Source organism: Pelophylax lessonae (genome assembly GCF_965119305.1).
Source record: "Pelophylax lessonae genome assembly, chromosome: 8".
Lineage (NCBI taxonomy): Eukaryota > Metazoa > Chordata > Amphibia > Anura > Ranidae > Pelophylax > Pelophylax lessonae.
In genome coordinates, this window is record NC_138775.1 from 235,091,228 (window position 1) to 235,103,712 (window position 12,485).

At 44.6% G+C, this 12,485-nt stretch overlaps 1 protein-coding gene across 1 annotated transcript in view; it reads right to left on the bottom strand.

The window, feature by feature from the left end:
- DONSON (DNA replication fork stabilization factor DONSON) overlaps positions 1-12,090 on the bottom strand; it is a 45,962-nt gene extending 33,872 nt beyond the window's left edge. Inside the window, exons 1-4 of the mRNA XM_082265655.1 lie at positions 11,749-12,090; positions 6,376-6,447; positions 4,775-4,975; positions 486-664 (exon numbers count right to left, since the gene is read on the bottom strand). Of these exons, the coding sequence (XP_082121781.1) occupies positions 486-664; positions 4,775-4,975; positions 6,376-6,447; positions 11,749-12,057 (761 nt within the window). The 5' untranslated portion in view covers positions 12,058-12,090. The remainder of the gene's footprint in view (positions 1-485; positions 665-4,774; positions 4,976-6,375; positions 6,448-11,748) is intronic.
- Positions 12,091-12,485: the final 395 nt, after the last annotated feature.

Consider the following 12,485-nt stretch of genomic DNA (forward strand, 5'->3'; position numbering starts at 1 on the left):
TTTACCTTTAGTGAAAAGTAGTCTTACCCTACACTTAGAAACTTGTGCCTGCATACCCAAATATCCTGCACGTTTTTCTCGCTCATCCATAAAAAAATAAAACAAAAAGCAATTCTTACAAACACTTAATAGTTTTTACAAAGTAGGAAATATGTAACTTGCAAGCTATAAAAGGAAGGGATATAATGCAAAAGTAAAACTCTTTATAGTGTGATGTCTATGCAAGAATACATTTCCCCGTCTCATTAACACCATGCTTACACAACATGTTTTCCATGCCACTTCTCCTCAGTCCAGATCAAAATGGAGGCTCTGGGAACATAAAATAATATTCTAGCATAGGGAATGAGCAAGTAATGCAAATCTTGCCTTCCATTGCACTTCAGTCCTTTGTAAAATGAATGGGAAAAATAAAGGAATAAGAAACTAGTAAGAGCAGCTATCACTAGAAGTTTAATACTCAAAGATAAAGGTCTTAAGTGTACCATTCGCTCATTAACACCTGCTGCAGAGATTCATCTTGAGACCAAGGACTGTTCTTCCCAGTCATTTTGCGATCTGCCCCTATTCTAGGGAAGAGAGGTAGCCAGGGTAAGGAGGGATGAAGCCAGTACACCATAGCTTGCTGAAAAGCACATCGGAGTTCAGTGCACTGCTTTGGCTCCTAAAGAAGAAAACAGAACAAAAGCATGGTTACAGGTACAAAATAAAAACAAAACAAAAGCATGGTTACAGGTACATGTCAAATCTAGTTCACCCTGTGGGTTTATAACTAATCGTGTAAAGTTTTACCGAGTCATGTAGGTGTTTTAGGTGCCAAGTAGCTGTTGTCCAAATACACTGCTCAAAAAATTAAAGGAACGTTTTTAATCCGAGTACAGCATCAAGTCAATTAAATTCCTGGGATATTGATCTTGTCAGGTAAGTAGCAATGAGGGTTTTTTTTAATCAGTTTCAGCTGCTTTGGTGTGAACGTAACATGGACACTAGATGGGCAACAATGAAACAACCTCCAAAACAATATTTTTCCCTACTCATCTTTTCTGACTGTTTGTCACTAGCTTTGCATTTGGCTAGGTTAGTGTCACTACTGGTAGCATAAGGTGATACCTGGACCCTATAGAGGTTGCACAGGCAGTCCAACTCCTCTCCAGGATGGCACATCAATATGTGCCATTGCCAGATTTGCTGCCTCTCCCACCACAGTCTCAAGAGCAAGGAGGAGATTATAGGAGACAGGCAGTTACTCTAGGAGCGCTGGACAGAGCCATAGAAGGTCCTTAACCTATCAGCAGGACTGGTATCTGCTCCTTTGTGCAAGGAGGAACAGGGTGAGCACTGCCAGAGCCCTACAAAATGACCTCCAGCGAGCCACTGGTGTAATGGCTCTGAACAAACAATCAGAAACATACTTTAGGATGGTGGCCTGAGGGCCCAATGTCCTTTAGTGGGCCCTGTGCTCATTGCCAGACACTGAAGCTCGAGTGGCATTTGCCATTGAACACCAGAATTGGCAGGTCTGCCACTGGTGCCTTGTGCTTTTCACTGGGGAGAGCCGGTTCACCCTGAGCACGTGACAGACGTGAAAGGGTCTGGAGAAGCCATGGAGAACTTATGCTGCCTGTAATATCGTTCAGCATGACCGGTTTGGTGGTGGGTCAGTGATGGTCTGGGGAGGCATATCCATGGAGAGACTCACAGACCTCTACAGGCTAGACAATGACACCCTGACTGCCATTAGGCATCGGGATGAAATCCTTGGATGCATTGTCAGACCCTATGCTGGTGCAGTGGGTCCTGGGTTCCTCCTGGTGCACGACAATATGCAGCCAGTTCCTAGAGGATGATTGATACCATTGAATGGCCCCCATGCGCGCCTGACCTAAATCCAAAAGAACACCTCTGGGACATTATGTTTTGGTCCATCTGACGCTACTAGGTTGCACCTCAGTCTGTTCAGGAGCTCAGTGATGATCTGGGAGTAAATACCCCAGGACACCATCTGTTGTCCCAAAAGAAGCATGCCCCGACGTTGTCGGACATGCACACAAGCATGTGGGGGCCAAACTACCATTTTGATTTTCTGCAATGAAATTTCAGCAAAATGGACTAGCCTGCTGCATCATTTTTTCGCTTTGATTTTCGGGGTGTCTGAATTCAACCCCCTGTAAATAATTTTCATTTCCATCAAATGATGTGGCATCCTCTCATTCCAAACACAATACCCAGTCAATATTAGTATTGATATCCAGCATGATATTTTTTTCTATTGAGAGGTGATGTGTTCCTTTAATTTTTATGAGCAGTGTACTAAAATTTAAGGGGAATCATAGTATGCTTGTGCATGTGAAAGATCTATTTAAGTAAACCATGTGCAGGTATTAAATTCATTGCATCTACATATACTCTGTAATTATCTGTATACCAAGGGGCACCTTTCATTAAAAAAAAAAAAAAAAGCATATTAAACAGGTCTGAACTATAAAAAATAGCTACCTTTGACAAATTATCACAGATTAGGCAATTCTAGATCTATTTGACAATATTCATCAAGACAAAAGTAATTTATACAATCAAGGAACATCTAATAAACCAATTGGATATGGAACACATGGGTTGGAATATGTGGTCATTGGAAAGAGTATTGAGCAGTATTAAAGGACTAAAATCTACCGTCAAAATTAAGTAAGCAATATCAAATGCAGATTTCTATCCTGAGTTTTCCTTATAAGTAACAGGCATAAAAAAGGTAGCTGTAACGTCAATATGCATAGTCTGATCCATTTATACTCTCCAGAGGCACACTTCGGGGTTTATTTACCAAGGTTACTTTCACACTGATCTGCTGCAAAAGCGCGATAAAACGCACATGCATTTTTTTTTTTACGCCATTTTACTGCATTTGTGGTTTTAAAGGACATGCGACTCAAAAACCACACCCAAACAAACATTACGGGTGCATTTTTACCACATTTTCCATTGCTTTTAATAGGGAGGTGCATTTTTGGTGCCTTTTTTTTTTTTTTTTTAACTCACCAAACATGCTCCAAAAAGGATTTTTTACACCGCAAAGGGAAGCCCACCACTCCAGTGTGAGCACATATGTAGGATTTAAAGGGAAGCATTTTTCTTGAGCTTTTCAGATCCTTTAACGCAAAAGTGCTTCAAAAAACTCCTCAGTGAAAGCAACCTGGTGTGTGCAAACTCTGGTGCAACTCCACATAGAAACCAATCAACTTCCAGGTTCTATTGCCAAAGCTTTATTGAACAAGCTGAAGCTAGAAGCTGACTGGCTACAAAACACAGCTGCACCAGATTTGGAGTGCTCCAGTTTTAGTAAATCTACCCCTTATGGCCCGTACACACGATCTGAAAATTGGATGACAGATCGTCAGGTTTTTTTTGCATGCTAGTCACATATCGAAAATGGAAAGGATACTAAAGTTATGTAAATTCTCGTACGACAGAATAAAAAAAATCAGAAGTGATGTAATGTGTTGTAGGGTATTGTGTTTTCGGACTACAACTGTACTGATTAAATGAAAATGACACGATCTGGTATCGTACAAGAAATATTTTCAAGCTTGTCCAATCGGATAACATCGTATGAACTGTCGCGATCGGCTCTTGAAAGCTCTGTACCAACGATCCGATTATCGTACAATCACTTCAAAGGCGGTATTTTTCTTTCAATTTTTGGATCATGTGTATGGGCCATTAGGTGTGAATTTTTTATCTAATGCTGGCTATAATTGGATCTTTTTTTGAACAGCCTATAAGCTGATCCAAAAGGAAAAAAAGAAAAAGGATTTCATCATCCGCACAAGCAGCGATGAGGATAGAGGAATCCTCTACTGTAGTAATGACAGCGCGTACTCCTCCAATGCCAGCATACACTGACCAGGCTGCAGGTGCTGATCGAATGAAAGTTTTCCAACATTCCCGTTTGTTCCAGAAAAGTCAATCATTAGATCGGCTTCTGTTGAGCCGGATCAGGCATATATGGATTGAAATTTGGATGATCCCCGCTGAATCAGCGGAATTTCGATCCTTCTACGGTCAGCCTAAGATTGCTCAGCCAGGGGGAGTCCGGTTTAAGTCAGTGACATCCTACAGAGAAAATAAATTTTCCAAATGCACAGTTATCAAATGGATCAGTCTATGGGCATCTTCTCTCAATAGGGACAGTCATCCAGCTAGCAGCAACTCATTCTGCCACATAATAGTTGGCAAAGCTTACCCCCCCCCCCCCCCCCAACAGTGTCTTGAAAGCTTAGAGGTATATTAGGAGCTTTTTGTGGTTCAAAGGTAATTAGCCATTACAAACTAAGAAAGCAGAGTGCCACAAACCGGGTGTGAAATCAAATGTATCCAAGTTCAACAATCCAAGTACTGGAGCCCTATTCTATGGTGTTTGTGGGGTTCTAGGCTAAGAGCTACTGAAGAGAATTCCCTCCACTTTTAGGTAATCCCTGAAAACCCTTCTTTTCAGAAGAAGCCTATCCTGCCTCCACCCAACTGTACATTTTCTCCATCAGCGCACCCCCCACAGTTTTTAACCTTATGTATCAGTTGACCCTCCCCTTTAGATTGTAAGCTCTGAGCAGGACCCCTAATTCCTCCTGTATCGTAACTGTACTGTCTGCCCTCATATTGTAAAGTGCTGCACAAACTGTTGGCGCTATATAAATCCTGAATAATAATAATAATGTTTGAGGAGATAAGATGGCCACAGCTGCTGGAAAGACATGAGAGAGGAGAAAAAAATAATTACTGCGATTGTTTGAGGCAGGCTGACTGGTGTGGCCCGACAATGTAGAACTAGGCCCTGAGCTTCTTCCTGAGCTTTTAAGTGATCGGTCCAGGAAAACGGGTGGGAAGAGGTAAATAAAAGACGTGTCTTGAGACTCCAGTCTGCTGGATACGTCACCGACCCCTTTGCTGGTTCCGTGGTTGTAAGTGGCTTTTCTGGAGACTGATACAGGCGAGAGGGGTGGGGAGAAAAAAAAAAGTATTACTACAGATGTAACTGATTTTGGAATACTACTCTAAAGCTGTAGCAACATCCTTGAATGTAAAGGCAGACCAAGACAAACCATGGAAGATTTACAATGCAAGTTTAGAATTACACTAAAAAAACATCAACCTTGGGAGTAATTAGGTAAAATTTGGTACGTCCTACATTATCTGCTTCTAATGCACACCCATTTAAAAGACCAACAGCACTAGATCAGAATATTATTAAAAGGTAAAGTTCACCTTTAGGAGCATGTTACACCCACATTGAGGGTATAACATGTTCCTATACACCCCCCTCCCGCCGCCAGTACTCCCCGCACTGACAGCAGGAGGGGGTGCTTCTCCCCCACATTCAATGTCACAATATGAAAACAGAGCGGTGGAAAATTAATAAATGAACTAGTAACATTGGCCGCTACAGCTTGTAGTTCTCAATGAATTGCGAGGATGCTGCTGAGTGCTATCAGAGTTAATATATTCTGCAGTTCAGTAACTGTCTGCCTGCACTGGAGGTATGGGCAGGCAACTGGCTGAGAGTCTGCAGGATCCTGGCATTGCAGCCACGATCTGATGATCATAGGTGCACTGCTTAAGACCGCAGTGTTAAAATGTAGGAAAAAAAAAAAAATGCATGCATATTTTTTATTTCCCTGCAAATTAGGTGCATTTTTTTTAGGTGAATTTATACTTTGAAAGCTTAGATTTTAATATTACACATAAAATGCCCTCAGGTCTAAAGCCCAGTACACATGGGTTGAAATTAAGCTGGTTCAGCAGGAAGCAGCCAACTTTCAGTCCTTGTGTACTGCTGTCTGTTCTAATGAAGCGGAGTTTGGGGTGGGGAAACCCATCAGAATACAATGTCTGAGGGGCAGAGATCCCAGCGACAACATCGCTTGTGTTGAAGCAGGGACCAAACTGTGTGTACACCCAGCTTAAGGGCATCTAAAGCCACAACTTTTTCTGTTTTACAGTGGGAAGGGTCAGAAAGCCTGTGAGGTTTATATTTTGGTGTCGCTGCTACAGAAATCCAGTTTCTGTGTGTCCTGGGAATCACTGTCACCAAGACTAAAAATAAGGGTGACATCTACATTTCAAATGTTCACCAGAACAGGAATAAAAGGTAAATCTTCCAATAGGGACACTTGTTTAGGTGCCAGCCAGCTGTCTAAGGGGGTAGATCCATTCACAGGACAGGAAAAAAATAAAATTTCTGTAAAAAAACAAGCATAGGAAAAATAAAATAAACTACTGATAGGGGTCTTATGTTTGCAATAGTATAGTATTAGTATTTAGAAGGAGCCTTTCAAAAAGTACAATTGTCATGGAGGATCTTCAGAAATGTGTGATATTTACCTCACTCTTTGTGGTAGTAACTGGTTCAGGTTTAAGGCTGTCTCCCCAAAGTACATCTTCTACCGAATGAAACTGAAATCAAAACACCAATTAGTTTCTGTAAAGAAATCAATTGCAAAAAAGATTTTGTCCATAAGAGGATGTCAAAGAAAAGAACCTTTCAAATACTTAAAATAAAACCTGACGCTAGGGAAGTACTATGGTTGCTACTGCTAAAATATGCTTCTTCCAAAACTGCTGTGTACCCGGCTATCACATTGATCTTCTGGATGCAATATTTACTGACCTGGAACAGACTGGTCCCCTCCCCTCCAGCTCCCACACACGCTATCGGTCTTGTGCATGGACTGTTCCTGATGTCACACGCATAGACCGGTTCTCAATGGGCAGTAGGAACAGTTCCACCTCTGGACATGGGAGAGTACTGTATTCTGGAGGATGGAAGAATCGGGTAAGTACAGCATTTTGGCGCTCTGCTTGACAAAACAAGCAGTTACCCCTTCAAGTGCTGATACAGCCCCACTGCATGGGAATTTTTTTTTTTTTCCATGGAGTTCTGCTTTGATTGATAAGTTCACTTTTATGGGCCATACACACTAAAATTTTCTGAAGACTTTTTCCTTTAGATTTACCAAAACCATACAATATGAGGTCAAACCTAAACACTTTACATTTGTATGCAATCTGGCAGGCCCTTGCACAACATAGAAAAGGTAAATCTGAAGGAAAAAGTCTTCAGAAAATCTTATAGTGTGTATGGCCCTTTAGTAACAGGTTAAACCCATATACAGGGTGTAACATGTTACTAAAGCACTTGTCTGCACCTGACCCATCCCCCATTGTGACAGTAGGCAGGGGATCCTCTCCCCACACCCACTGTCACGAATCAAAACAGCGCGGGGCTCCGCACACACAGCTGCATCATTCTTTTACAGAGTTCCATGAACGAACTACAAGTTTAATCTTCCACCATGGCAGAGGGCTTGTAATTCTCAATGAACTGCGAGGGCACTGGTGAGCGATTTCCTACCTCAGCGATCTTCCTGGACCTCAGCAACCATCATACGGGAGGTATGAGCAGACAGCTGTACTAACAGTCTGCAGGAGCCTGACATTCTACCCATATTCTGCTGATCACGGGTGCAATGCTTTACAGAAAAAAAAAAAAAATCAATGCTTATCTTTCTACCTGCAAAAAAACGTGCATGTTAAATATTTTTCTTAAAGTGAACATTTCCCTTTGACTGCTTGGCGCTGGCCGCATGCAAATGTGTCCTTTTGGCGCCTGGGCCTTAGCGCCGAGAGGCCGCATATTTGTGTTAATTGCAGTCAATAACACTGTACAGAGAGCGCGCTCCCGGAACAGTGATCGGCATCTAACAGAAAGCTCCCAAACAAGAGTTTTCATATCACGTGACCACCGTGACAGCCATTCACGGCGGTCACATGATCTTAAGCCACGCCCCGCCTCCCAGCATCCTAAACCTCTTAAAGAGCTGGGAAGCTCCGGTGTGAAGAGGTTAAGTGCCCATCTGTGGCGAGTTGGGTGAGGTTCGATCTAAGCAAAAAGTATTGGCAGACTTTGTGGTAAAGTGTACTTGAAGTGGTAGTAAAGTCCACTCTGTGATATTTACCTACAGGTAAGCATATAAAAAAGGCTTACCTGTATGTAAAATGAATGTCTCCTAAATGGCCACTGTTTAGGAGATATTCACACTAGAGCTGCAGCTGGTGACTTCACCGGTGCATGTGCTCCGAAGGCCTGGCACACCATGCCGGACCTTCAAAGGATGATGTTGGAAAGAGGGCTGATGTCATTGCGGCTCCGGCCACTCACACAGCCAGAGCCCGTGAACCAGGAAGGAAGATGTCAGCGCGCTGCTGGGGGGGGGGGGGGGGGGGGGTTTCGTTCTAAGGTAATGATTTCATTATGTTATAGTATGCAATGCATACGGGGACATTATGCAATAGTACAGAGGAAAGTTTTAGTATTACAGCGGTTTACAGCCACTTTAACCTTTAAAGTGGAGTTCCATCTAAAAGTGGAAGCTCTGCTTATCTGCTTCCTCCCCTTTCCAGTGCCACATTTGGCACATATCGGGGGGGGGGGGGGGGGGAGCCTTTACCTGTCAAAAACAGGTACCTGCTCCCACTTCCATGTAAGGTCACCGCGGTGATCTACGTAATTTCCGCCCCTCCTCCTTCCCCCTGCTGCCTTCTGGGAGACACAGGTCCCAGAACAAAGCAGGACCATTCAGAAATGGCAGCATGACTCACGCATGCGCAGTAGGAAACAGGCTGTGAACTTCCTGTTTCCCTTAGTAAGGATGTCAGCGCCAGCACCCGGAGCCAATGGACAGTTCGGCTAGGAGTGCTGACATTGTGGAATACCGGGACAGGCAAGTGTCCTCATTAAAAGTCAGCGGCTACAGTATTTGTACTGTGACTTATGGCATGCAATAAAATGCAAATTATTTAAAAATCAAACAATGTGATTTTCTGGATTTGTTTTGGATTCTGTCTCTCACAGTTGAAGAGTACCTATGATAAATTACAGACCTCTACATGCTTTGTAAGTAGGAAAACCTGCAGAATCGGCAGTGTATCAAATACTTGTTCTCCCCACTGTACATATACTGTGGCAGAGCGGCCCTTTAGTGCAAAAATTACATACCTGTACGTGATTTTTTTTATCTTGGGTCTGGGGCGTGCCGCCGACAACCTGCTTCTGCTGTGATTGGACATAGCGAGAGCCAATCAGCGGGTGCGGTGGACCCAATGTCCGCCGACACCTCGCAATTGTTGCGGCTAACAGAACGTTGGTCTGCCTATGTAAACAAGGCAGACCAGTGTTCTGTCAGAGGGGAAGATCTTGTGTTTCTGCTAAGCAGGAACGCGGATCTCTGTCTTCCCCCAGTAAAAGTGTCCCCCACACAGCACTCCCAGGTTACACATTTAACCCTTTGATCGGCCCGATGTTATCCCCTTCCCTGCCAGTGTCATTTGTATTGTGACAGTGAATTTTTTTTTTTTTAGCACTGATCACTGTAGCCCAAAAAATGTCACTGTCAGATTTGTACGCCTCAATGTCTCGGTCCCACTAAAAAACACTGATCGCCACCATTACTAGTTGAGACGCTATAGCTTTCGCGCAAAGCAAATGATATACGCTTATGGGGACTTTTTTGTCACTTATGTAGCAGAGTACATATTGGTCTAAATTGATAAAGAAATTTGATTTTTTACATTTTTTACTGGGTGTGGTTTGTAGCAGAAAGTAAACTTTTTTTTTTTTTAATTGTCGGTCTTCTTTGTTTATAGTGCAAAAAAATAAAGACCACAGAGGAGATTAAATACCACCAAAAGAAAGCTCCATTTGTGAGGGGGAGGAAGTTACTAGGGTACAGCTTTTCATGAATGCGCAATTGTCAGTTAAAGCAACGCAGTCCCGTATTGCAAAAAATGGCCTGGTCAGGAAGGGGGGGGGGGGGGGGTTGAACCTTCCGGAGCTCAAGTGGTTAAAGAGGAAAGTAAACCCTCCACTGTAACTTGTACCTATAGGTAAGCCTATGATAAGGCTTACCTATAGGTACTGTAAATATCTCCTAAACATGCACCGTTTAGGAGATATTTACCTTACATGCAGCCAGTGACATCACTGGCGCATGCGCTCTGAAGGAACGGCCGCTGGCACCATTCCTTCAGAGTCCCGTGACCGTCGGCTCCCGCGTGCGCGGGAATGACATCACCGCGGCTTCGAAAAGCAGGAAAGTGTAGCCGCTCAGGTGTATGTCTAAGGCCTGGTGCAGGTCGGAGCCGTAATCCGGAAGCATGCAAAGTATGAGAAGATTGACCACGGTTATGAGTAAGCGACTGGTAATGTCGTGAAACGCGTCAACCTTTGTCTGCTTGTACACTGTCACTTGATTTTATTGGAACAATAAAGGAAACATCTTTGATTTCAAGAAATATTTCTACCAGAGTGCGGTCAATCCTCTCATACATCACCGCGGCTTCGGCCAATCAGATGGCCAGATGCCGCGATCCCGGAAGACGACTGAACATGTCGCCTGTCAGGTAAGCGGCGGCACGGCGGGGGCTCGTTCTAAGGTCAGGAGCTCATTATGTGTTTCTCTTCAGCGTGAAAAAAAAAAAAAAAAAAAAAACACGGGTTTACAACTCTTTCAAGACCAAATTCTCCATCTCACCGCCTCCAAGCTTGAGGGTCAACGAGGTAAAGAGTCATCCGACAAGAACCCCTTTCAGCATCATTACACTGTAAGGCTCAGTTCAGTTCACCCGACTCTGAAGCCGCCCCGTGCAGTGCAACTTCAGTGTGCTTGCAAACTACTTCTCTAATAGAAGTCAATGCAAGTCGCCCCCTAAGTAGTGCAGGAAGCTTTTTCAAAGTCGGAGTGACTTGAGTTGCTCCTGATAAGAGCGGTTCCATTGCACTGAATGAGCGCCACTTGTCAGGCGGCTAAGTCATCTGACAAGCTGCCCCAGTGTGAACTGGGACTAAGTGTGCATGGTGGTAACACCTCCCATCCCCCAGGGAGTGCCCCCCCCAGTATGTCTACCAGTATCAGGCAGATTCATAACCCACCAAGTATCACTAGAGAAAAATGTGTGTCAGAGTGGAGACTGATTACACCTCATGTCAGAGTTTGACTGCTGTCTGTGCCCATTAGAGAGATTCATCATTATTATACAGGATTTATATAGCGCCAACAGTTTGCGCAGTGCTTTACAATGAGGGCAGTAGAGTTACAATACAATTCAGGAGAATCAGAGGGCCGTGCTCATTAGAGCTTACAATCTAGATCACAAAAACTGAAAAAAAAAATCCCAAATTCTGGGTTGTCTCCGGAACAGGGATGGAGGAGAGATCTTTCAATGGGGACACTAGTACTGGTGACAACCAGGGATTTCCTCTCACTTCCTGTTTGGCTATAGGGACAGGAAGCAAAGGGAAATCACTCCAATGGGGACACAGACAGCAAAAAAAAAAAAAAATCTGACAAAGGTTATAATACCCTTCTTTTACTCTATCCAAAATGGAAACAATGTGTTCTTTAGTGATCTTGTAAAGCTTTGATCCATCGGATAGAATGTAATGTCAGTCCAGGTCACATTGTGAGTATAAAGGGGAATGATGAGCTGTGTATTCTATCATCATCCTCCCCTCCCCCCTGTACATCTACACACAGCAGCTGCTGATCAGAGCGGGGCCAGGTACACAGCAGTCACGTGATCCCCAACCATCTGCTCCGACATCAACAATAGTGACGTGGCGCCAGCCATTGGCTGACTTTTACCGGGAAATTATAAAAGAACCGATTAACCCTTAATGTCCCCGGGCTGACCTGGAACTGGCTCCGGGTTCTCCTTCTCCACGGCCGGCACACTGAATTCACATTCCGCCAGGCAGGCCGCTCTCCTCTTCGCCTCCACCGTGTTCTCTAAACTGGCGAACGGGTTCCTCCTCTTCACCGCCGTCCCCCCGCTCCGCTGTGTCCCGAGGGAGAACGGCCGGACCCCGGGCACCCGCCTGGCCACCTCCCCCGGGGAGAACAGCGCCGTCCGCGTGCCCGCCTCACTGCGGCTCCTCCGCCGGCTCAGCCGCATTATATCCGCCGGTTTCTTGAAGCTGGGGGAATAACCAGGGAGCAAATTAGACATGGCGGACACTGACCGGGAACTCTGCACCGACTGCCCGGAGTCTGAACTTCCGAATGTGGCGCGCTTTCCTCAACCCCGCCTACCGACCCGCCCCTTCTCCATTCACAATCACTCACTGCTAGAGGCCGCCCACCGACAGATAGCTGTCACAGTACCAGAAATCACCTCTAGAGGCCGCACGCGTTCCACTCACCCCCAGTCAGATGTCACAGTACCAGCAGTCACCTATAGAGGCCGCACAAATACGCTGTGACAGCAGTGTCAGATGTGGCCAAATGATTCTCAATTCCCGTCCATACGATAAGTCACCAATAGAGGCCGCTGTAACAGTCACGTCTAGACCTAGAAGCCGCCCATGTTCCGTCCATGATGTCCAACGTTTCAGCTGACGGGAAATTACGGTCATGCCCTCATTTCCAGCTGATGGG